At 37.5% G+C, this 26997-nt stretch overlaps 1 protein-coding gene across 5 annotated transcripts in view; it reads left to right on the top strand.

Moving 5' to 3' along the window:
* Nucleotides 1–884: 884 nt before the first annotated feature.
* PSIP1 (PC4 and SRSF1 interacting protein 1) overlaps nucleotides 885–26997 on the top strand; it is a 42125-nt gene continuing 16012 nt past the window's right edge. For 2 of the 5 annotated variants that reach the window (XM_037132067.2, XM_037132065.2), the window contains exons 1-6: nucleotides 887–1126; nucleotides 1599–1827; nucleotides 9484–9560; nucleotides 18551–18689; nucleotides 20823–20927; nucleotides 21894–21956. In XM_037132067.2, coding sequence (XP_036987962.2) covers nucleotides 1756–1827; nucleotides 9484–9560; nucleotides 18551–18689; nucleotides 20823–20927; nucleotides 21894–21956 — 456 coding nt within the window. In that variant the 5' untranslated portion in view covers nucleotides 887–1126; nucleotides 1599–1755. Of the gene's footprint in view, nucleotides 1127–1598; nucleotides 1828–9483; nucleotides 9561–18550; nucleotides 18690–20822; nucleotides 20928–21893; nucleotides 21957–26997 lie in introns of all 5 variants that reach the window. The other 3 variants (XM_053656516.1, XM_037132063.2, XM_037132064.2) reach the window with 3 other exon arrangements.

Here is a 26997-nt window from a genome sequence, read left to right as displayed (position 1 = left end):
CCTTATTTACTATATTTGTAGATAAGTATTGGCTAAAGAACCAAAAAAATAAATAATTTAGAAATCCCCTGGAGAATATGTTAAAAAATGACATTTTAGCTTTAGTAACACTTCTACACTACCACTTACTAGTCACCATTCTACTAGGGAAATAAAATTTAGACGCAGCTAAAATTTACTTAGGGCCCAAACCCACATCTAATCTAAAAAGCTTATGCTTTCCTGTCATTTTCTAATCACATTTTGCATTTGTTAGAACTGTATTTTCTTAACAGTTTTTGGTGCTTTAAATTAAAAAGAAATGGGCTTTCTCATATAACTAAATCAAAAAATAGGAGATTGTGAGGCCCATTCAGTGAGGTGTAAGAGGCCTACAAGCTGCACTCTGCAACGGCCTAATGCTCGGATTTCATCTATGGGTTTTTGTACAGTTCTTTTTTTGGATGGTGCAAACCGCGCAAGTGCAACATTAAAGGCTCTCCGCCCTGGGAAACCATGCAAGAACATGCAGTGTAGGCTGCCAGGTTCTTAACACACAGCTAAGGGCTAAAGGCCCGGTACCCGCTCCCAAAACCCATCCACAACAATCGTTCCCTCCCTCCCGGCCTTTTACATACAGTACACATACAAACATACACGCAGAGCAGCCAGCAGGGGCGGGCCGGGCCTGACCACTCCGCACACAGCAGGGGGGAGCCTCAGCAGGCCAATCTATTTTCGCCCAACCCCTTTCATTTACATCTGTATCTTTCTCAGCTTCATTGTAACTATTAAGAAAAAGAGAACTGGAGGATTTGGATCGCCTGTAGTTCCGCTTGGGATCCACATATTTAGGCTGGCGCTGAGCTATTCCCCCTTCCTCAGCAAGCAGTTGGTCCTGCCCCAGTGCTAGCGGGCGCCGAGCGGGAGCTGCGCGGGAGCAGCTCAGCGACGGCGACGGCGGCGGTTGCGATTCCTAGCCGTTGAGACGAGTCTGCGGCAGCCGGTGGCGCAGGTGGCTTGCGTGGACGCAGGCAGTGGCGGCCGGACCGCCACCGCAGCCTCAGCGTCCACAGCCGCGGCAGGTGAGCGGGCGGCGGAGGCTCGCCCCGCCCCCCCTCGGTGGCCTCGCTCCCGGCAGTAGCGGGTAAGTGGCCGTGGCCTCCGGATAGCGGAGGGGCAGGCGGCACTGGGCTGCGGTTGTCGGGAAGCAGCTTGTAGGGGGAGTGGTCGTATATGGATGGAAAGAGAAGATTCCTCTTTCTTTTGCTGTTTTTTTTTTTCCCCTTAGACTCCTCCCTCCTGGGGCTCAAACCCTGGGGAAAAAGCCGGAGGAAAGATGAGGTGGGAGGAAGGGGAAATTAGGGCTGAGAAGCATCTCTGCCTCAGCGGGTGGCGTCTTTTCGGTCGCAGAGGGTTGGACCTGCTGAAGTCTGGCGGGTAGCGCTGGGGTTGCTGCGCAGGCCGCACACTCGCAAGGGAGGAGCGGGAGGCGCCTCTCCCCCTCGCTCTCCCACCCCCACTCCTCTCGGTCCTCCCTTCCCCTCCTCCTTCCCTCCCCGTAGGCCCCTCCTTCCGAGTTTCTCAGCTTTAACCGTCCTCCGCGCTCTCACTTGCAGAAGCGTTGGAACACCCCAAGGCATCCTCCAGCTCCTGGCTCTCGGGAATCTTAGTTCTAGGCAGTCTAGGTCCTGCAGCATCCCCCGCGCCGTCCGTACCTTCGCATCCCCTTGCTGGTCTTCAGCTCCAGATCCCCGGCATCGCCCCTCACGAAACATGACTCGCGATTTCAAACCTGGAGACCTCATCTTTGCCAAGATGAAGGGTTACCCTCATTGGCCGGCTCGAGTAAGTGATTTTCTAGCCTTCGCATTTAGCGGTGCTACCTTTCCTAGGGGCCTACATCCTACCTTTTCTCTTAATTTTTTTCCTCCTGTCCTTTCTCCCTCAGGCTTTCCTGTAGTCTCATTTGTAACCCAGCCTTTCATTTGCGTTTTTTTGGCCAGTAACCTATCATGTAATTGTAAAAGTCTAGGTGTTTCTGCATATACTTCGTGCATTTCCTTACTGATTGTTTTTAACGTACTTTGCCAGGTTTTCCTAATATTATATACTTAAATGTGATGCCAGTTAATGTTTTATTGTTGGTGAAAATAATTATGTTTTATGTTTAAAAGTTAATGAGACATTGATATTTTCTGTATTTCGAGTAAAATGCATAATATCAATTCAATTTATGCAAACTCTTGGATATCAAAGAACTGTACGTGATTAAATTGAATTTACAGGTATTCATGTTTGTAGTTGATGAGGCCTTCTGGATTTACTTGTTTAAACATTTTTAAAAATTAATTTTGGCGAGAAAGAAACAAAGATTTTGTTGTTCAACTTATTTATGCATTCATTGGTTGCTTATGGTATCTGCCCTGCCTTGGGATAAACCCCCAACCTTCATATATCTCAACCTTGATTTGGAATGACTAACAACCAACTGAGCTACCCTGCAGGGGCTGGATTTGCTTGTTTAAGAAAGAACTGCAGGACTAAATAGTCATGAAAATTGTATAGTAAATGAGTTCAAAGGAATAAAAAAAACAAGATTATTCATGTATTTTGCCTTATGACCTTGAATAAGATATTTTACCTCTTTGATCATTTCATAGGGGCAAAAGGATGAGGAATACCTAGACTCCTGGGTGCACATCTAGTGGTACAGAGGTGATTAAGAAGCCTGGATTTTTTTGTGCCAGTTAGAATTCAGATTGTCCTAAGTGCTATTTTCAGAAAAAGAAGTGTTAGTTTTTGATAGGAATCATGTTCTAAGGTAATGATGGAACCTAAAAAATGTTGACATCCATTAGGTTAGTAAATTTAAAAATTCTCCTTAAATATAAATGAATTTCCACTAATTTGCTCTTTGAGGACTGAGTTTCTTAAAGATAATTAAAATTATGGCAGCTGGAGGAAACATCTGTTGATTACAGAGAATCATGGAGTGAGTTACTGAGTGCTATCGAAATGTAAAATGTTCAGTGTCTTGATTTTTCCCATCTAACTCTACATATTCCAGTTTACAATTTCATTCCCCAGTCTGGAAAATTTTTTTCTCCCTGTCTTATCAGCCTACCTTTTTAGTGGAGTCTTACTTGAACAATCCCTTATCTTAATCCTTATCTATCTATTTGACCTTCTTATCTATTTCCTTTCTGACTATCTTATTTTAACTCTTACCTGCAGGCCCTAACTTTTAAATAGATTGCAAGCTTCTTCAGGTCAGTGGACACAAACTGAGTATCTTTCAGTTCATAATTTAAACCCTTGCAGTCCTTAGTGCATAATCAAGCACTTATAAAACACTTTATTTTAAGTTTAAATAGAGCACAGGGGTACTTGGTGGATTTAAGGCCCCTCCAAAATGGTTTTCTCATGGTTTTAGCGCTGTTATTTATTTTGAGGTGTTATGAAATCTGAGGTAATACATACATCTATCTGTATTCAGATTTCTATGGCACAAAAACAATTAAAAGCCAAATGAAAATGTTTTTAAAAATACCAAGGACCTCATCCTCCTCTCATGCTTTAGTGTTAGGTAAGATTCAATGCTGATAAAACCAAAACAAAGTAGCCTTAGGGCTAGAGTTTTTTCCTTTATTTTATAAGTTCTATATTTAACACATTTATTCATACTGAAATGGATATTTCTCTTTTCCTTGCCTCCTCTTTTTTTTTTAAAAATTTTTTATTTATTTATCTTTAGAGGGGAAGGAGAGAGAGAGAAACATCAGTGTATGGTTGCCTCTAGTGCATCCCCTGCAGGGAACCTGCCTGCAACCCAGGCATGTGCCCTGACTGGGAATCGAACCGTAATCCTCTGGTTCACAGGCCCGTCCTTGCCTCCTTTTTTAAGAAGCCATTGAATCTGGTTTGATGTATTATATATGTCCAAGAATCACATTCTTAGTTCTGTCTTCTTTCCAATCACAAATTCTAAGTCTTTGCTAGAGAATTTAGAATATGTATTTAAAGTCTTAGCAGTGACAGTGACAACCATCTGTTTCTATTTTAAATTTAACATTTTCTGTTTCTGTTTCTCAAAGTTCACTAATTAATTTGTACTTTTACTGATTTTGAGAGAAAGGAGGAGAGATATAGAGAGAAACACTAATTTGTTAACTTGTTTATGCATTCATTGGTTGCTTCTTGTATGTGCTGTGACCAGAGATTGAATCCACAACCTTGGTGTAGTGGGGTGGTGCTCTAACCAACTGACCTGCTTGGACAGGGCAAATGTCATTAATTTTTATGTCTTGCAACATTTTTATAATCCTGTGCCAGTACTAATTGATTTTAAAGCCAACCTGAAACAATTGTCTAATAAACTCTGTAGGTGCTAGACATTTTTGCACAGACTTTTAAAGCTGTTTGCTAGCTGAAAGAACTATATGAATTTAAGTTGACAAAATATCCCTTGACTTAAGGCTTCTATGGATTTTCACAATTCTTGGGGCATTCTTACAAATTTGAAATGACAGGTGAAATAATTATCGATCAGATAGGTGAGGAAATTTAAAGTCCCTAAGGGTGTTGGGTAGTGTACTTTTCTTTTTTCAAATATATTTAGTTGTTTATGCTATTTCAGTTGTCCCTAATTTTTCCTCCTTTACCCCCTGATCCCTCAGGCAATGCACACCATTGTCTCTGCCCATTGGTCGTGCATATATATTCTTTGACTACTGTATTCCTTCCCTACATTGTACTTGACATACATCCCTGTGACTGTTCTGTAACTACCAATTAGTTCTTAATCCCTTCACCTTTTCCTCCCATTACCCCAACCCCCTTCCCATCTGGCAGCTATCAAAACATTCTTTGTATTTATGAATCTGTTTCTGTTCTGCTTGTTTGTCAGTTTTATTTTTTCATTTCAGATGTTGATAGATATGCATGCCATTTTATTCTATTTTTGATCTTCTTAAAGAAGGCCCTTTAACATTTCATATAATATTGGTTCGGTGGTAATGAACTCCTTTAGCTTTTTCTTCTCTGGGAAGCTCTTTATCTGTCTTTTATTCTAAATGATAGATTTGCTGGGCTGCTTTGGATTAATCTTTGGGACTGTTTCCTGGATCTGCATGTCTATTTCCTTCACCAAATTATGGAAGTTTTCTTTCACTATTTTTCACATTTCCAATTACTTGCTTTCTTTTCTTACTGGCACCCCCATGATGTGAATGTTGGTATGCTAAAGTTACACTATCCTCATTTTTTTTTAATTCTTTTTTTTTTCTTCTTGGTTTATTATTTTTTATTTATTTTTTGCTTCCTTACATTCCAGTTGTTTATTTTTTATTTTATCCACTTTATTGTTGATTCCCTGTAGATTGTTCTTTACTTCATTTAGAGTACCCTTCATTTTAGACTGCATTTTTTTTATATGTTGTTGAGTTCACTAAGTTCATTGAGCATCCTTATAACTAGTGTTGTGAACTCTGCATCTGATACAATGTTTATCTCTATGTTGCTTAGTATTTTTTCTTAAGTTTTGTTCTGTTTTCTTCATTTGGGCCATGTTTCTTTGTTAGCCTCCCTGCGTTTCTGTGTGTTAGGTAGAACTGCTATGTCTCCCAGGTTTGCATTAGTGTGGCCTAATGCAAGAGGGTCCTTTAGCACAGCCTCTCCTATTACCCATGCTGGATAATAGGTCCCCTCAAGGTGCCCTCACTGAGTGGACTGTGTACACTCTCCTATTGTAGTTTAGCCTTGACTCCTGTTGGCACATCCAGAGTCACCCACCACCTGTGTTCTGTCCAGGGTCACATAGCATAAGCTACAACACAATCTGTAAATGGCTATTAGTTTTGTTGGGCTTGGAAGTGCCCAGGTGAGGCCAGTCTGTGAACCAAAGCCAGCTGCTGTACTGGCCCTAGGACAACTTAGTGAGAGGTAAGGGGCTCACTAAAGCCAGATGCTGCTTATTTGAGAGAATTTAGGAAAATATGACATGGCCACACTTGGCATGGGCCAAGACAAGTCATTGGTATGGAAAGGCCAATGAAAACAGCTAGGGTGGGCCCAAAAGTTGGGTGGGTCAGGGCCTCGGGGAATCACTAGGGTAGGGCAAACTGTGAGCCAGGTTAATGGAGTCCCAGATATGCCACCTGCCTGCCAGCTCTGTGGCTCTGTAGCTCAGTAGGGTTAGGGCTCAGAAAGGAACAGTTGCCTCTACCATCACTTTGGTCTGTGAGAAAGCTGCCCATCCCCACTCTGGCCCAATCTTGCCCTTATACCAGACAGTTAAGTTCCTCCCCATATGTCTTGCATGACTTTTAGTCTATTACCCTATGCTGGAGCTTAGAGAAGAGCGCGAGTAAGTATGTACATGGTCCCTGCGAGGAACTGCTTTGGACTGCAGAAGTTTCTGTCTTCCACAGCTTTAATCCCTACTAGTTTTTACAGCCAGAAGTTCTGGAGATTTCTCTTCCTAGCACTGGAACCCTGGGCTGGGGAACCCGGTTTGGGGATATGTCAGGATTCCCTTTGCTCCTAAGATATCCATTCTGATTTTATCCATTACGTTAGGGTGTGGAAGCATCCCATTCTACCTTTCCGCCCCTCCTACCAGTCTTGATGTGGTTCTTCCTTAATTTTGTAGTTCTACAACTTCCATTCAACTTGATTTCTGACGGTTCTGAATTATGGTGGTTCTATAGTTACGATTTTAATGTGGTTGTGTGAGGTGGCAAGCCATGTTTACCTATAACATCATCTTGACCAGAAGTTCCATGGTCTTTTCTTCCACATGGTAATAATGCATGTAAAGCATAGTGGGTCCTCTGATGGTCTGCTCCCTTCTTAACAAAGTCAACCAATTTTTTAATTGAAGTGTCTTTGAAATTAGGTGAAAAATATTCATATGAAGTTTAAATAAAAAATAAAGTTGAAATGCTATTAAATTAACTGAGATCTGCCTTCCCTTTATTAATAAGCCAAAGTAACAAGTATTAGAGATATGTTAGATATAGGAGCACCTGAAGCTTTCTTACTTAATTAGGATTAAAAGAGAAATAAAAGGGAATTTCTGGCCATGGTGGAGGCATAGGTAGATACACTTTGCCTCCTCGCACAACTAAATGGATAACAACCAATTTAGAAACAACCACAACTTCTAGAAAATGGAACTGTGGAAGTCTGACAACCAAGGAGTTAAAGAAGAAACATTAATCTACAATGGTAGGAGGGGCAGAGATGGGTAGCTGGGGCAAAGAGGCCTGGGCAGCCAAGGCGGCAGCAGCTGGTGGACCGGATGGGCCCACATTTGTGTGCAAATAAGCCAGGAGAAACAACTGGGGACCAGAAAGACTGTACAACCCAGGGTACCAGCACTGGGAAAGAAAGCCTGAAAGACTTTACTATAAACCTGTGGGGGGGGTTGCAGTGGTGGGGGAGGCACCCAGCCTCACAGGACAGTTCATTGGAGAGACCCCCAGGGTCCTAGAACATACACAAAACAATCCACCCGAGAGTCAGCACCAGTAGGGCCAGGTTTGCTTGTGGGTAGCGGGGGAAGTGACTGTGAGCCAGCAGAAAGCCAAGCAAGCAGCACTGTTCCTTTTCTGATTCCTCCCCCACAGACAGTGACAAATGGAAGTTTACCCCACCCTGAATAATACCTAAGGCTCCGCCCCTTATTACAATACAGCAACACTAAGACAAATACCTCCCAAAAGAAAGAACAGATCAAGGCTCTAGAAAAAGTAGAATTAAGCAATGAAGAGATAACCAACCCATCACATGCAGAGTTCAAAACAATAATCAGGGTGCTCACAGAAATGATTGAGTATGGTCACAAAATGGAGGGAAAAGTGAAGACTATGCAAAGTGAAATAAAGAAAAATATACAGTGATCCAATAGTGAAGGGAAGGAAACAGGGACTCAGATCAACGGTTTGGAACACAAGGAAGAAATAAACCTTGAACCAGAACAAAATGAAGAAACAAGAATTGAAAAAAATATGGGGAGAGGCCTAGGAACCTTGGGGACAGCTTTAAACATTCCAACATTCTGAATCATACGGAGTGTCAGAAGGAGAAAATGAAGAGCAAGAAATTGAAAACTAATGGAGAACCTCTCCAATCTGCAAAGGAAATAGACTTCCAGGTAGTCCATAGAGTCCCAAAGAACTTGGACCCCAGGAAGCACACTCCAAGGCACATAATAGTTACATTGGTCAAGATTAAAGATAAGGAGAGAATCTTAAAAGCAGCAAGAGAAAAGGAGACCATTACCTTCAAAGGAGTTCCCATAAGGCTGTTAGCTGATGTGTCAACAGAGATCTTAGGCAAGAAACCTTATGGAAAGTATTCCAGGTCACGAAGGGCAAGGACCTACTTCCAAAATTAATCTGTCCAGAAAAACTGTCATTTAGAATTGAAGGGCAGGTAAAGTGCTTCCCAGATAAGGTCAAGTTAAAGGAGTTCATCACTAAGCTCTTGGTCTATGAAGTGTTAAGAGGACTTAGATCTAAGAAAAAGAAGATGATCAAAATATAAATAGTAAAATGACAACAAACACAACTATCAACAACTGAACTTAAGACAAAAACTAAGCAAACTAGAACAGGAACAGAATCACAGAAATGGAGATCACCTGGAGGATTATCAGTGGGGAGGGGCTGGGGGGAGAACTGGGGAAAGGTACAGGTAATAAACATAAATGGTAGGTATGAAATAGACAGCAGGAGGTTAAGAGTAATATAGGAAATGGAGAAGCCAAGCAACTTACATCTAGGGTCCATGAACATGAACTAAGGGGTGGGAATGGTAGTCAGAGGGGATTCAGGGCAGAGGGGCATTAAGTGGAGAAGAAAATAGGATAACTCTAATAGCTTAACCAATAAAGTATACTTTATAAAAATAAAGGTACAGGTAACTTACATGATTCAGCCATGTAGATAAGGTCTTTAACAGAGTATGTTTCATACTTGGAGAAAAATTACTTGAAACTTTTGTCTGTTTTTATATTACTCTAATATTTGTATAGCTTCCCTGCAGAAAATAGACTGCAGAAATATCATTTAGGGGTTTTGAACAAGTGTAGATTCCATTGTCTAAAATCTTAGGGTCAGATATGTTTAAAAACTTAGAATTTGGGGATTTTAGAAAGGTGGTGATGGTACCTATATACCGTATGTTTTGCTCCTGATAATGCCTGGGATGGCACATAATAAATAATACAATATTTCTGCAGAGAAGCATCAGTAGAAACATGAAAACTGATGGAATAGCTTCAATGTCAGACAAGGTTTTACCACTACATGAATTTTTAGAAGTATCTTGGTTTTTAGAGCTTCTTGGGTTTCAAAACTTAGGGTTAAGGTATTATGGACCTGTAGCACGGGTTCATTTTCTATCAGATCTCTTTTGTATACTTTGTTACTGGTTTATTCTCTTGTGTTAAGATATGTATGGTTTTAAATATTTTAATTTTTCTGATCTTTCTTTTAGGTAGATGAAGTTCCTGATGGAGCTGTAAAACCACCCACAAACAAACTACCCATTTTCTTTTTTGGAACTCATGAGACGTAAGTCCTTTTAGCTATAAAAAGGTATTTGTGTGTTTTATCAGTGTCATGGGACATAGATGAAAAACAAGTAGAGATGAATTCAAACAGAGAGCAATAAAGGAACAGAAAATTTAAAATCATCTTTGAAATTCGGAGAAAGTCTTCAAGTCTCCCCTTTAAAATTTATTTTTTAGGGTGGAAAAATGAGATACTATAGAATTTAACTTTTACCAAAAGATGTATTTCCCTAATCATAAAAGCAAGCTGTGTATGAATCCTCTCAGCAACTAGAAAGAAGAATGGATATAGGAAAGTTTTAGTGCATTTAGCTCTCATATTTAATGTAAGTACTTTTTATAAGGACAACCTGGCACCTTATTTTAGGCTTTGTCACACTAGCCATACAAATGGTATATTTATTGTGGGAAGGGTGAGGAGTAGAAGAAATCATGATTTTTCCCTCTGTATATTTATATGGTCCTGAGAGCCACGGTGACTGTTCTGCTGCTCCTGGTGGATAAGTGACAGAAAACCTGATTAGATAGAGCAGTTTTTCAGAAATTACAACTAAATATTGAACTGTTACTTCTAGGTTCATAGGATTATTCTAGGGACTGTCTCATTAATATCAGAAAATAATATCCTATATACCTTCAATTTAATAGCCTTACAAGTACTATGTATACTCACTGGTTTTAGAACTGAAGTTTAGAATTTGACATTTTGATAAAGTATGCTCTATTTGGGACAAGGTGTTAATATTCTAATTAGAATTACATATTCCTAAGTCTACAATGGAAAAATTTGGTTTAATGTTGCTTAGCTATTGTGTGAACCTGTAACTTCTTCTTACAGCTTTATCGAGATGTGATTTGTGTCAAAAATTTTACTTCTTTAAAGTGTATAATTGAGGGGATTTTACTTTACTTCCAAACCCATTCGTGGTTATTCTCCATTCCTTCCCCAACCCTAGAAGCCACTATTTTACTGTCTGTCTAGATTTGCCAATTCTGGATATCATATTATTTATATCTATCATACAATGCCACATAATTATTTTCTTTAAATTACAGTTTTTTGAGTCCCAAGTTGGATTGGGTTCTGTAATTACTCTTTAGTTGGGTTTAGGTATGTCCTATAGGTTAACAGTTAATTTTGTAAGAAATGAATTTCCGATTCCATGGAATAATACACCATTTAAAAAAGTCTTCCATGTGTTTATTAAGAAAAGTATCTTTTAATGAAATTTGTGTACTATGTATTGGAGCAGGGGCTTACAAAGTGTGGTATGAGGTCAAGCTGCACCAGCATCATGAAAATAGACAGGCAGATTCTTGGGCTGGGGCTACCCTTCCACTTACAGAATCAGAAACTAGGTGTGGGGCCCAACAGTCTGTCTGATGAGCCTCCTAGATGATTGTGATGCATGTGAAATTTGGAAACACTATTAAAATTATGTGAGTTAGACATTCCTTAGAACTTTTCAGTTTCATAAGTTTAGAATTCTTTAATTTTTCTGAAATGGGATAGATTTTGTACCTTTATGTATATTGAGTTGGTCCAGAAGTTTGTTTTTTCCATAAGATGGTTCTAGTAGTGCTTAGTGTTTTAACTTCATTCATTCAAAATAATTTCCTTAGGTTATATTTTGACAGCTGTCATATCAGTGTGCATTTGAAAAAAACTTACCAAATTGGTGAATTGTTGTGTAGCCATTTTAATATTGAAGATGGAAGAAAACACCATTTTCAGCATATTATGCTTTATTATTTCAAGAAAGGTAAAAAATGCAAAAAGATTTGTGCAGTGTGTGAAGAACATGCTGTGACTGAAATAACTTATCAAAAGTTGTTTGTGAAGTTTCAGGCTGGATATTGTTTGCTGGATAAGTGCTCCATGTCAGGTAGACCACTTGAAGTTGATTGTGGTCAAATCAAGACATTGAGAGCAATCAGCCTTCTGCCACGTGGGAAATAGAACATACTCAAAATATCCAAATCAATGAAGTTGTTGGGGAAAATGAAAAATGTGTCTTACTCGAAAAAGCCATATGGACTTTTTGGCCAACCCAGTATATCATATAGCTTCATAGAACATGTTAAGTTTAGATGAACAGTGATCATACAGTGTTTAAAAATGAAGATTTTTACATTGTATCTGTAAATTTTTTATCAAACTACACCAAATAACCAAACTTTCATGAGCATAGTTTGGTTAATGAAAATAATGAATTAGTAATATTTAAGAAATTAGAATATATTCAAGGCATTAAAATATAATTTTAAAGTTAACCTAATGGTGGAATACGCTTGTAATGTTTTGCATCTTTAGTGTCCTTATAAGTACATTGTTTGTCTTTGGAACGATCATGCTGTTGTATATGTCAGTTTGTTGACAGGTTTTTTTTTTTTACTTCAGGTTAGTTTTTAGAAACTAGATCTCCAATGACTTGCCTCCTCTTTCCCCCTCAGAAGTTGGGAGGGTGGTTATTTGAACCTTTCCATTTGGATTTTGCATAAATAGGAGTTTATTCTAAATGCCCAATAGGGAGATGGGAAAGGATGCACATAGAAGACAAAATGGCAACGTAGAAAACAGTTCTTACTCATAGTTTTTATAGATGTCCTTATTTTTAGAATACATTGCTCATTCTTACATTAAATTTAGATGAAAAATGATTATACCTTCTCCAGCATTTAAAAATTATGATTTTGTACATCGTGTAAGTCTTGTTCTTTTCCTTGAAAGTGCATTCTGTTCTGCCTACTCTTCTCCATATCCTCTGTTACAACTTGAGTCCATGCCACAGTTACTCTGGAAATAGTGCGCCAACCTTCTGTTGATCTCTGTGCTCTTCGAATGCAAGGTGATCTCTATAAACCAGTCAGATAATGTCATTTCCCTGACCATAAACTGTCAATTCTCCCTTACTAATGTTAATAAACAAAACCTAAATTTTGCCTGCAAATGTAGTTTATAATACCCTGTATGAGTTAACTAGCCCATGCTTATTACCTCTCTAATCTCATCACATTTTTTCCCCACTGTTACACATAAGTATATTTTGTCTTAGGTCTTTTTTTCTTGTTTTCCCTGTGTGGGGAAATGCCTTCAGAGTTTTTGAGTTTGGACCTCAGCTCAAATCTTGTTAATTGGGGGAATACTATTCTATTGGGGGAATACTATTCTATTGGGGGAATACTATTATTGGGGGAATACTATTGGGGGAATACTATTCTATTTCAATTTAAATGAAGATGGTATTTTTGCTACTTTTATTTCCTTACTGTTTTTTTTTTTTTTAATACAGTAAAGTTGGATGCTTAGTTCTAGGAACTTGAAAACTGTTCATCACAGGCTGTTTTAAAACCTGCCTAATGTGCAATTTTAGGAGAGTAGGTGATTGGGGGAAGTACTGGTGGTGTCTAAGTTTTCATATAACCTGTCCACAAAAAAGGAACAAAGAATGAATCATAGAATAGAGTTTTCTTCTGCACTCCCTTTTTTGTACAGGTTCTGTAGTCTAGCCAAAGCTGCATGTGTTGGTCTGGGATTTTGTATAATTTCCCTTAAGTCTTACACCAAATAATGAAGAGAGGGACTGTTTATTCACCTATGTATACCAGCAGCTTCTTGGCACATAGATGTATATTCAAATTTCTCTTGAATCATTGTTACAAAAGAATGCACACTATTATAAAATATAGAATCTAGTTATAGAATGGTATGTTTCATGTTTTATTATTTAATGAGTAAAGAAACAGCTTAGAATCAGTGTTTTAAAAATAGAACTGGCTATTTAGTAATTTTTAGCAACAGGTAAATGCGTTTTGAGTTTGATATCTTGAACTCTAATAAGCTTTCTCATTTTTTATATTTGACTTCTGTTTTGCTTTAAAGGAAGAATTCTAGGTGTGATAACTGAGCTTTTATGAGGTATATACTAGTGGGTATACACATTGTTTACAAAAAAGTGAGTTTAGAGAAATACCTGCTTTTCTATATACTTATAATCTGAAAATTGGAATACAGAGGAACACACTTCTGGCTTTTGGGGGTTTGCCACGTAACAAACACACTTGGAGGGTTTAAAGTTCCTTCAGAATTATAAAATTAGTACTGTAGTCAGTGATTTGTTATTTTCTTAGGATAAACTTACATTAGCCTTGGTTCTTAGGGGATTTGACATTGATATTTGAAGTCTCACTTGCTATGGCATCAGTAGTAGTAGATGTTTCAGAGACTACAGTGGATAAAGGAAACCCTGAAACCTTTTTAAGAAACATTGTATAGAGTCAAGGCTCTGCTATTTTTAAAAATTTATTTAATTATTGTTCAAGTACAGTTTTCTGTTTTTTACTCCCATTCCAGTGCATGCACCCCCCCTCCTCTCTGCTATTTAATAGCCAGATGCCCTTTCCTCAGGCAATAGTTTATCTTTCTGGCCATTAGTTTTCTAATCTTTAAAAATGAGGATTTTTGTGATCCCCCCTAAGGTTCTTTTCAGCTCAGGAATTTGGTGGATAACTTACTTTGAATTAATGTATATCTTTTCATTTTAAAATTCAAAAAAACTTTATTGTTTATGCTATCACAGTGGTCCCAGTTTTCCCTTTTGCCCCCCTCCATCTGGCACGTGCTCACTCCCACAGGCAGTCCCCACACCATTGTCCAGGGATGATGCATATGTATAATTATTAAAGAAATTTTAAATGACATAAAAGTTTTCTACAAAAGAAACATTTTTATAGTTTTCAGAGACCACCCATAAATGTGTTAATGTATGTTGTCTTTGAGATTTGTATGTCAGGTGTTTTTAAAGCGTTTTATTTATTTTTAGAGAGGAAGGAAGGAAGGGAGAAAGAGAGGGAGAAAAACAAAGTGTGGTTGTCTCCCATGTATCTCCCGCTGAGAACCTGGCCTGCAAGCCAGGCATGTGACCTGACTGGAATCAAACCAGCAACCCCAGGGTTTACAGGCCTGCGCTCAATCCACTGAGCTACACCAGCCATGGGCTGTATGTTGTTTTAAAATGAAGTGATTTGAGGAGTGAATCAGTCATGGCCACATAAAGTTTTGCTCTTGGGGACTAGTGATGGCTGCGTAAAAACCAATCTGGGTCCTGTTCACCAAACCTTTGTGATTGCATTGCACCCCCAGGGAGGAGGGTTGTTAGTATTTTTATTAAAATCTAATTGACATAATATTTCATAAATTTGAGGTGTGTTGATTTGATACTTACATATTGCAACACAACTACCATCATAGTGTTCTAATACTTCCATCGTGTTCCCTAATTTTCTTTTTTCACGGTGAGCATATGCAAGGATTCTTTTTTTCATCCATCATGGTTTTTATTTTTGTCTCATTAAGAAGCTTCTTAATCTTAAGCATTAACTTTGATCCAACAGTTCTTTTCCCCACAACAGGTCTATTTAGAATTCATTATTAAGATACGTACAGAGATTGAGCAATGTGTTTATTTAATAGAGACGCATTATTTTATAATAGGAAATTTTACATAGAAATGGCCCCAAAATTGACAACTTAATTTTGGGATAGACATTTAGTGAAATAGTATGTAGTTGTTAAGTAATTGTTGATATGAGAAGGTGTTCATTTTAATTCGAAAAATATTTATGGATGAGTATGTGTCATGTTAAACTTACATATTTATGTGTATATATGTAACTAAAAAGTGGCTGAAAACAGCTATCTGTAGTTGATAAAATTATGGATCATTTTTTCTTTTTCTTGCTAGGCTACGGTATTCACTGAAAAATACTTTAAACAACTTTATTGAGATGCACTGTAATTTATATCCCAAACAGTTCATCTATTTTAAAGTGTACAGTTCAGTTCTTAGCATATCCAGATAGCAGTGCAGCCATTTGCACACTTCTGGAACATTTTTATCAACCAGAAAGAAATCCTGTATCCATCTCCCCCTGCCCCAATAGTCCTTCCTGTCTTGCCCTAGGCAACCACTAATCTATCTACTTGCCTTTTTTTGACATTTCAAGTAAATGAAACTCTGCAACATGTGGTCTTTAATGACTGGGTTTGTTTACTTGGTATGTTTTCAAGGTTTATATTGTGATGTGTGATAGTACTTTATTTCTTTTTATTGCCAAATATCCCATTATGTTGATCTACGAAATTTATCCATTCATCAGTTGATAGATCAGTTTCTACTTTCAGCTATTCTACATAATGTTGCTATGAACATTTGTGTACAAGTGTTTGTGAGGCTGTGTTTGCATTCCTTTAGGAGTGGAATTTCTGGGTCAAAGGGTAACTTTATATTTAATCTTTTGAGGAATTACGAGACTTTTAAAATCAGTAACACCATTTTACACTTCTGCTAGCAATGTGTGAGGGTTCCAGTTTCTCCATATCTTTGCCAAGACTTTTTATTATGTCTCTTTACAGCTATATCTGAGTGGGTGTGAAGGTAGTATCTAACTGGTTTTGATTTATATTTCACTGATAGCTAATGATACTGAGCATCTTTTTATGTGTGAATATTTTTTAACTTCTGTATACAACCTAAAGATATCTGAGGAAGTGATGCCAACAAAAACATTGAAGCTATTTAACAAAACAAGGTAGTGGAAAGGATAAAACGATGGAAGCTGATCTGACTTAGAAAGGAATATAAGTTTACCAAAGCATAGAAAATATGCTTAATTGCATATCTTAGGTATGTGATCAAAAGGTGGCAAATGCTGTCCAAAGTACTCTTGATACCTTTTACAAATAAATGAAACACTAAATTATTGTTTCCCATATTTTAGATTACAGTGTACTCTATTAGTTTTACTGTTTTTCTCATTTCCTTGAGCACTGTCAGTAATAGAGTGTTCAAAATTTTGACAATATTTAAAGGTTAGGGAGCAGTCGTTTTTTCCATTGTTGAGATTGCCCGAGGAGTCATTTTTATGGTCTCACCATTAGGCAAAGTGAGGACGGTTTTAATTTGTCAAACCTATAAACACTGAATAACATGGTAGAATTAGTTTTCTCTTTGAATAGCTTTTAGGTTTAGAGTCATATCTAAAAATACCCCATGTATGAGGATTTAAAACATTTTCCTGTAATTTTATTAAGTATTTAGGTACCTTCCACTTACTAAATTTCCTGGTGCCACCAACTTTGAGCCCTTTGGAGACTGCACTCTAAGTCTCTTTCTGCACTGTTGCTTGGCATCCAACCTTTTCAGTCTTCTTTCCCGTTTCCAAGTCTGTTGATGCTTGTCCCTCATTGTGTTGCCTTATGCGTTTTTGTAGGGTTTTAGGAGGAATTTGTGTTGAATTGTTTTGTTTTAACTGAAAATATATTTTATTTTTGATGGAGGTTTAACTAAAGTTATTTACCTGGAATTTGAAACTGGTTATGTAGAAGTAATTGTGTTACTCTTTTAAGTAAATGTGTTAATTTTTCAAAAGAGTGATGCCTGTCCAAAGTCTGAAATTCTGGATCAAATGTGATGATGATTTAAATATGCCTTAGTTGATGTGCTGTTAAAATTCATGGATACAATTACTTCCTCAATTACAGAATTTAAATAATAAAAGCTGACTTTTATATGTATTGATTAGTTCTATGTCTCTTTTTAATTGAAATTTTATCTTAAGGTATTTTCAAATATTCTAACTTGAATGTTAATTATAATCATTAGGCCCCCAATTCTTAAAGAATTTAAAGCAGATAAGGAATTTGGGATGTGTACATAAATTAATAATCTCCAATCGTAGCACATTTTAAAAGAAATGAGTAGTAATTTGGTTTCCCTCTTGCTTTGGAGAATACACATTGCAAAAACGTCATACACCTTTATAGAATTGACAGACTTTTACAAAACTGACTGACATTGGGCGATATAAGAGATCTGTTCAGGAAAAATGACCGGAATACATCTCTGTGTATACACATACAAACACAGTAGAATGTCTTCATTGGCAGATTTCATATTTGTGAATTCACCTCCTCACTAAAATTTATTTGTAATCACAAATCAGTACTTGCGATGCTGCTGTGGTAATGTCAGTATGCAAAATGGCAAAAAAAAATTGAGTAACTTGATGTACCCATTCCTAGCTGGGGCAGAACAAAGTGCTTTAGCCTATCTGTTTAGCTCTCATACTGTAAACAAGTGTCCTTGCAGTACCATGGTTTTTGCATATTTGTCTATTTTGTTGGTCATTTTGCTGTTTATAATGGCCCCCAAATGTACTGAAGTGTTGTTCAGTGTTCCTAAGTGCAGGAAGGCTGTGCTCCTCCTTATGGATAAAATATGTGTTAATATACTAAAATCTCTCTTAAAGATTTTATTTTTAGAGAGGGGGAAGGGAAAGAGAAAGGGGGGAGTGAAACATCAATGTTTGGTTGCCTCTCGCAAACCCCCAACTGAGCACATGACTTGCAAACCAGGCATGTGCCCTGACTGGGAATTGAAGTGGTGGTGACCTTTCCCTTTGTAGGGCATTGCCCAACTCACTGAGCCACACCAGTCAGGGTTTAGCACATTTTTTATTATACAAATGTATTTATATATACAAATACAAGCATATGTATACTTATATGTATACATATAGTAATGTGTATACAATTCACCATGTTTTGTGAGTTATGTGAAATAAGATTATATTTGGAATAGATTTAAATGTATTGATGAGTGCAGGCATGTCACAGTTTTCATTTTTGTGCACTTCATATTATAAAATACATAGAACAGAATTTCCCATGTTAACAGTTAAGTGTCCTTAAGTACATTCTCATTGTTGTGCAGCTTGATTTTTTTTAATGAATAGGATTATGGATATAGGAGCTTGTGACTGAATTTAATAAAAGTATTCAGAATTATTTGTCTACCCTTTTGTTTATGTAACATTTAAAGTATTTTGGATTAAGAATTTTGATAATTGTATCTCAATGGCAGTGCTGTTTAATAACTTACTACATTTTGAGATTGTTTTGCACTCATATTTTTCCTTCTCCTTTTTTAGTGCTTTTTTAGGCCCAAAGGATATATTTCCTTACTCAGAAAATAAGGAAAAGTATGGAAAACCAAATAAACGAAAAGGCTTTAATGAAGGTTTATGGGAGATAGATAACAATCCGAAAGTGAAATTTTCAAGTCAACAGGTGCGTCATATTACATGATACCTAGTTTAGCATTATATATACAGTCTTGGGGAATAATCACTATTCTAGCTGTAGAAAAATATAAATTTAAGAACCATATCCATTTTAATTTAAATTGTTCTTGTGAGGTTGAATGTTGATTTTTCATATCTAGATGAACTGATGAAAATATTAACTGTATGGTTAAACAGATCTCAGAAAATTTGGATACATTGTTATTTAACTGTCTGACCGAGACTTTATTTAATATATCGTTGAATTTAAAGCCAAATTATATACCATTCTCTTTAAATTTAGATTTATTATTTGAAGGGTGTGTGTTTTCTTACTTGTTTGAATAATTTGTGTGTGAAATTGTGTCAGAAAACGATCCCCAGATGGCTTTAATACGTGACAACAGTACTTAGGGCTCGGTGCTTTATGTTTTTCATGTGACCAGAGTTATTGTTAATTTATATTAGACTTGAGGTAGTAAACACTAGGCGAGTATAAGTGAACCTAAAGAAGATAGTGACCAACTGAAAATTTGGTTTTTTAAATTAATTTATTTTTTGCATGAGCAATACTTTCTGTTTGCTTAGAAAACTTTTCAGGTGCTGTTTTAATTTGGAACATTTAAACTTTTCATTGATGCTTTAGGGCTTCATTAGATAAACCTAAATCCCTTTATTACCATCCAAAGCTTATTTGTTAGAAACTCATACCATAAAACTCATGCTTCTGTACTTAACTGGTGTAGACTACTAACTCCATGAACAAAGTAGTTGTATGTCCTATTTGCCTAGCATTGTTGTGTGTGGGCAGAAGAGGTATTCACTAAATACTTATTGCATGACTGTAAGAACAGTTGGTTTCCCATCATTGTTGCATTGACTGTGTAAAGAGAGTCCAAAGATGTTGAATTGTTCCAGAACTCACACTGTATAACTTGACTCGAATCACATGTCCTGGACTGAACCATCAAGGTCTTTCCATCCTCCAGATTGCCCAGCATGGACTCCCCGTCCTCTGTTTCTGTCTACATAATTAATTTTCAAAGTGTTCACCATATGTACTTGGAATCTCTCATTTCACAGTGAAATTTTGGGTAGTTTGTATGCAGATAGCCCAACACTTACTCATTAACAAAAGTATGAGTGACTGTGCTGGTGTGATGTACTCTGTGTTCCCGGCCCAAACACCCCCAGCGGCACATTACTAGAGTTTGGGGAAAGTGGAGATACCAGAACGTAAGGTGAAATGAATGAACAAAAAAATTGGCCATGGTAATTTACTAAAATTTCTATAGTGCTGTAAGTAACTTGGGGTCATTTTTACATTTTTATTATAACTTTATAATACTTTTGTGGTTTATCGGTATTGCCTTTTTACAAAAGAGGAAATGGGTTTGCAGTTTGAAAGACTTGCCAAAGGGAATGGAGGTAGAAAGGGGGCACAGTTGGATTATAATGCTATCATTTTGTAGGTCTGTGCTTCCCCATATCTTTCAATGTGAACTGTGTCCTCTGTTACTCATTCTTTTTGGTTGCTATTAATGCAAGTTTAGGGCCCCTAGATTACACTTCTTAAGTATCCGTCACCTGGAGTGACTTAAAACTTAATGATGTTTACTGGACTCCCATTCAGTACCTGGTATATCAGAATCATTAAGTTTGGGTCTCAGATATTTGCATTATAATAAACTAAGTTTGAGTTATAGATCAATCAGAGTCTTTAAAGAAAAGCTAAAGCTGTATGTCTTAGAGTACATACTTAAGTTTCTCTTTCCAGGTGGTTTTAGTAGTTGGGATACAGTATAGGTTTCTACTGTTAAATCAGCTTATCTTGTTGGGTATCTGTTGGTTAGAACACCAAAATATTATTCTTTGTGAAAGTACATTTCATTTCATCTGCATTCTTTTATCCTCTGCACTTGTATATATTCAATTGTAGAAATACGGTACCTTTATAGTTGTTTTCTAAAGACAGTAGTAGCATTTGAAACTTTAAATTTGTATGTATTAAAAGTGTCCTGTGGAATAGAAATGAGGGTACTTCTGTAATCTTACAAACAGGCTTTTGATTTTTCACTGGTAAAAAAAATTAAAGTTGGTAAACTTATTTCCTGAAATTAATACACCGAATTGTTCATAGGCATCAGCTAAACAATCAAATGCATCATCTGATGTTGAAGTTGAAGAAAAAGAAACCAGTGTTTCAAAGGAAGATACTGACCATGAAGAAAAAGCCAGCAATGAGGTATGTTTTAATTTCTCCTATTCTAAACCCATTTTTGTTGCAATGAAGAAATTGTAAAGTGAAATGATCACTTGATCACAAAGAGTAATGTTTAAAGTAGTTAGATAATGAAAGAGAAAATATTTAAGGCTTATTTCCTTGTATAAGCATTAACTACTGTATTGTAGAGTACTTTTTGCATCTTTAAGATTTGTGGATGTTTTTATTTGACGTTATTTTGCTGTGTAGAACATGAAATCTAACTATAGGAGAGTGGGTTACTTTTAGGAATATTTTTAAAGCAAGGTACTGTGTCATGGTACTGGAAAGGTCATTTGAACTGGATTTTTAAAAACCTGGGCTTATTTCTGACTCTATTTGATCATGAGTGGGGAGACTCATTTAGCCCTTCTAGTCGCATGACATGATTATGAGCTGATACCCAGAGGCCCAGCCACCTCTTACTGGAACTTCACTATAGAAAAAGTGGTTCCATAAAGTTAAATATATAACCTCCCTGGTGTACTAGCAAGTGTGACTTTTAGATTTGATCTGACAAAGGAAACAATTTTTTCTTTTTGTCAGACATACTGATTATTATTTTGACTGTATAATGATAATATTAAGACTTTTCATGTTCATAATTTCAAAGATCAGAGGCAAAATTTATTTTCTTAGTAGTTTTAATGAAATGTGACTTTTAAAAAAAATCCTCACCCAAGGACATTTTTCCTCCCATTGCTTTTAGAGAGAGAGAGTTTGTGGGGATGAGAAACATCAATCAGCTGCCTCCTATAGTTTCTTCAACTGGTGATTAAACCCAGAGCCTAGGCATGTGCCCTGACTGGGAATCGAACCCACAACCTTTCCATGCATGGGACGATGCTCCAACTAACTAAGCCTCACCAGCCAGGGCTGTGCTTGTGACTGTTAAAGAAATTTTCTTTCAGTCTTAGCAGAATTTATTTATTTGTGTTTTTTCCCTAGGATGTGACAAAAGCAATTGACATAACCACCCCAAAAGCTGCCAGAAGAGGAAGAAAGAGAAAGGTAATTTAACTACTTAACCACAGGGATCTTAAAATAATTTTTTAGTTGAATTAAGGAAGAGCAGATATAATGAAACCTTAGCATTTATTTTAATTTTGTGTTTCACTTTAAATCTTTTAATTTTTTAAAGGGCAGGTTACGTTTACTTACCCAAACAGTTTCTTAGTGATCTGACATGCTTTTAAGTTGAATGGTAAAGAAAATGCCATTTTCTTTCCACCACTTTTTACTTTATAATAGATGGTATTTCAAGTTTATCCTTATAAAATTGGTAATACATATTCATGAAGTAAATAGAATTAAATGAGTTAACACATGTAATATTTGTAATAAATCCTAGGACACAGTAAGTGCTGTGTATTGTATTGTTATTCTCAGAAAATGAAAGACAGCTTTGGATTAGGTACATTGTTATCCTTTCAACTAATGTGAGTTTCTTCCCTATATGAAGTTTTGCTCATTGCAGCTTTTCCTAATCTGTTATTATCTCAGACTGTTATATTCCAAAGATACCAAGAAAATTAAGAGTTCAGTATCTCCAAAGGAAGTAAAATAAGAAAACACCAAATTTACAGTGGCTTTTTATCCTGTGTGGGAAGTGTGTGGAAGAGGCTTATCTGGGACAACTTTAACTTAGAGGAGTGATGGGATGCTATTGAATCATTTTAATGTTAGATGCCTCCTCTAAGCAGTGTGAACCATGGGGGTTGGATTTGGTGGGTGAGGCCAGTTTACTGGCTAATTCATTCAGATCTTAGTACTAACTTCCCTGGCCCACACAATTCAGCAGCGAATTTAAATGAGGTCTCTGTTTTCATTGAACTTAATATTTTTGTTGAGACAGACAATAAGTACATAAAACAAGAGAGTTTAAGTGGGGAGTCATGATCGTGACTTGGTAATGAAATTAGGGACAGCCTTACTCAGAAGCAAGCATGAGATTGGAAGGACCAGTGGGACTTTATAGCAGGTGTTTGGGAGTGTAAATAAGAGATGGGATTTAAGAGTGCTTTAGGAGTGAGTTGGGCGGAGGGGTGGGGAGAAAATACAGCCATCTATAATTCCACAATAATAAAATAGTTTTTAAAAACACTTTCGGAAGTAAAGTTGACGGTTGATTGGAAGTGGGTGGGTGTGAAGGGAGAGGGGAGGAGTCTAGGATGCCTCCAAGGCGGGAGTGTCGAAACTCCTAACTCCTTTTCACTGGGGGCCACCTGAGCATTGCGGTTGACTTCAAAGGGCTGAATGTACTTGCAGGACTGGATGAATGTAATTACTCCTTAACAATTAAGCAAGAGCTCAGCCCTGCCATGGGATAGAAACAAGGTGGAGGGCCTGATTGGCCAACAGGGCTTGTTTGCCACTTGTGCTCTAAGGTCTTGGATAGGTAGATTAGATACTGAGAATATTGGACACATTGATTTGGGAGCAGAGACATTGGGAGGAGGAAGTGAAACACTTGTGGAAATAAGGCTCAAGGTTGTGCGTTTGTGTGTGCACACACGCTGTTCTGACTCCAAAGGGATGAAAAGGTAGAAGTTTAAGACACTATCACTGACATAAGGATAAAATAGTAGATGAAGTTGTCAGGGTAGAAACCTTAGTGAGAAAAATGTAGAAATGAGAATCCTGAAGGAATAAATAGAGATAAAAGGCTGCTTTGTAAAATTGTTGCAGAGAATGAACTTTCCGTATAAAACCTAGGAGAGGAAGGATATCAAAAGAACAGAATTTTAAGAATGAGGGAGTGGTCATAGTGCTCCAGTATGGAGGGGTTTCAGTAAAATATGTAACACGGTACATACTTTAAAGTCAAACAGTGAGGGAGGATGAAGGATCTTGGTGAATAAAATGTTTCAAGTTACACTGTACTTTAGAAAAAATCTTTGAAGAAAAGGAAAAAGGCAACAGGGATCTGCATGGTTAAGGGAGCATGTTCAAGATGAAAAAGACAGTAGAGGAGTAAAAGCTGCTTGCTAAACTAGGAAAGGTGTCCAAAATGTGGAAAGAATAAATTATTATATGTAAGGACATGCTGGATGAGAGGCATGGGAGGGCACATTTGAAAGAATCGACTTACCATGAAGGATATGGGACAATTAATTTTTGTTGCATTTTAAAAAATCTTGTTCAATTACAGTTGTCCCCATTTTCCCTCTATTACTCTTCCCTTCCCTCCCCACCCCTGACCTTCCACATTCAGTTCTCTCCCTTTGTCTTTGTCCATGGATAGGTCTTTTATACATGTTCCTTGACCCCTCCTGCTCTCCCCCCCTTATCCCCCTCCTGCCTCCCCTCTGTTCACGGTCACTTTGTTCTTATTTCCATGTCTCTGGTTCTGTTTTGCTCGCTTGTTTGTTTTGTTGATTAGGTTCTACTTATAGGTGAGATCATATGATATCTGTCCCTTACTGCCTGGCTTATTTCACTTAGATAATGCTCTCCAGTTCCATCCATGCTGTCACCAAGAGAAGGAGCTCTTTCTATCTGCTGCATAGTATTACATTGCGTAAATGTTCCAAAGTTTTTAAGTCCACTCATTTATTGATGGGCACTTAGATTATTTCCAGCACTTGGTTATTGTAAGTAGCGCTGCTATGAACATTAATTAGGGTATGTAGACTCTTTTGAATTGGTGTTTCAGGATCCTTAGGGTACAATCCCAGCAGTGGAATTGCAGGTCAGAAGGCAGTTCCAGTTTTAGTTTTTTAATGAAATTCCATACTGTTTTCCACAGTGGCTGCCCCAGTCTGCATTTCCACCGACAGTGCACTAGGGTTGGTTCCCTTTTCTCACCAGCACTTGTTATTTGTGCATTTCATTCTTTTTAACATTAAAAGAGAAAGGTGGAGCAGGCTATTAAAATTTTCTACAAAAACTTGAAAATTAAGGAAATTTCTTCCTGCGTGGCCTCAGTCTCTCCCTTGTTACGCACCCAATTCAAAGCAAGACGGCATGTATGGTATAAAGTAGGAAGAAAGAATGGAAAGTTTATACTACTAAGGGAAGGGTATGATAAAAGGCAGGGTACATAATTTGATCCCAACTAAGGTTGCATAAAATGAATGCATGTTTTGTATAATTTTTTTAGGAGGACTCAGCAGCAGGGAATAATAAAAGCAGAGGATGTAGAGTTTTCTAGTAAATCTCTGTTGGAGATTTGTGGGATAGATGCAGTAAAACACTGCATAGAAATACTAGTCCCATGAGGTGTGTGTATGGGGAGGGGGGTGCTTTAGATCATGGAGGGAGTAGAATTAGAAAGTGGGGTGATAAATGGAAAGAATATCTGTCAGCAGGTTAGAGGTTTCAGTGAGATCAAGTAAAATATGGGAGAACTTAATTTACAGCCAGAATATTTGCACTTAAGGTACATAAATATATATATATGTATCTAACACAACGTAATAGTCCTTTCTCTGGATGAATGAAATACTAATTTTTTTATTTTCATGAGAAATGCATTTGACTTGATTTTGCCATAAGTCAAAAAAGAAAACATGTTCATGTTAATACATTTTTGTTTATAGCATTAGTATTGATAAATTTTTACCTCTTACTGGTATCTCCTCAAAAGATCCATTCTAACTGTAATTCTTATGTGAGGTCTTGATTTATTTGTAAAGAAGAAGGTATAAGTGAAGAGGTTTTATCGTGCACCTGGCCCAGGTGGCTCAGTTGGTTGTGATGTTGTCCCGGACACCAAAGGTTGTGGGTTTGACCCCTGGTCCGAGTGCCTGCTGGAGGCACGCACTGTTCCTCTCCTCTCCCCTCCCTGTTCCTCTGCAAAATCAATAAGCATGTCCTCGGGTGAGGATTAAAGACAGGTTCTATTTTGAACTGAAGAGATCATCACCTTGAATTGAATATTTAAGGTGGATATTTGAATATTTTTGGTGAATATTGAATATTTTTGCCCTCTTAATATCTCAATAGAAAAAGAGCCCTTATACTCTGGAGTTGTCAATCTTTGATATCTGGGAGCTGCCTGACACCCTACCCCAGGGCCACTGAGTCTGGATTGGGGCAGGAGCAGGTGGTTTGTAAATTCTTTTTTATTTCTTATGGTATTTTTATTTATTTTTAAAAAACATTTTATTGATTATACCATTACAGTTGTCCCACTCCCCCACCCCTATTCATTCCCCTCCACCCTGCACATGCCCTCCTCTCACAGCCCCCCTTTAGTCATGTCCATGTGTCACAAGTTCTTTAGCTCCTATATTTCCCATACTATTCTTGCCCTCCCCTATCTATTTTCTCCCGACCGTCTATGCTACTTATTCTCTGTACCTTCTTTCCCCTTCTCCGACTCCCTTGTTGCTAACCCTCCATGTGATTTCCATTTCTGTGGCTCAGCTCCTAATCTAGCTGTCCACTTAGTTTGCTTTTGTTTTAGGTGTGGTTCTTCATAACTCTGAGTTTGCTGTCCTTTCACTATTAATAATTTTTATCTTCTTTTTCTTAAATAAGTCCTTTGATGAACTCTTTGAACTTGACCTTATCTGGGAAGCACTTTATCTACCCTTCCATTCTAAATGAAAGCTTTGCTGGATAAAGCAATCTTGGTTGTAGGTCTTTGGATTTCATGACTTGGAATACCTCTTTCCAGCCCCTGCTTGCCTGTAAGGTCTTTTGAGAAATCAGCTGACAGTCTGATGGGCACTCCTTTGTAGGTGACTGTCCCCTTATCTCTTGCTGCTTTTAGGATTCTCTCCTTCATTTGAATCTTGGCTAATGTAATTATGTTGTGCCTTGGTGTGTTCCTTCTTGGGTCCAACTTCTTTGGGACTCTGAGCTTCCTGGACTTTCTGGAAGTCTATTGCCTTTGCCAGATTGGGGAAGTTCTCTTTTATTATTTGTTAAAGTAACGTTTCCACTTGTTGCTGTTCCTCTTCCCCTCTGGTACCTCTATAATTCAGATGTTGGAACATTTAAAGATGTCCTGGAGGTTCCTAAGCCTCTCCTCATTTTTTTTGAATTCTTGTTCATTCTTTTCTGTTTGGTTGTTTCTTTCTTCCTTCTGGTCCAATCCATTGAT

Source organism: Artibeus jamaicensis, unplaced genomic scaffold (genome assembly GCF_021234435.1).
Source record: "Artibeus jamaicensis isolate MK-2021 breed Jamaican fruit bat unplaced genomic scaffold, CSHL_Jam_final scaffold_1964, whole genome shotgun sequence".
NCBI classification, from domain to species: Eukaryota; Metazoa; Chordata; class Mammalia; order Chiroptera; family Phyllostomidae; genus Artibeus; species Artibeus jamaicensis.
This window is presented reverse-complemented; position numbering and strand designations above follow the sequence as displayed.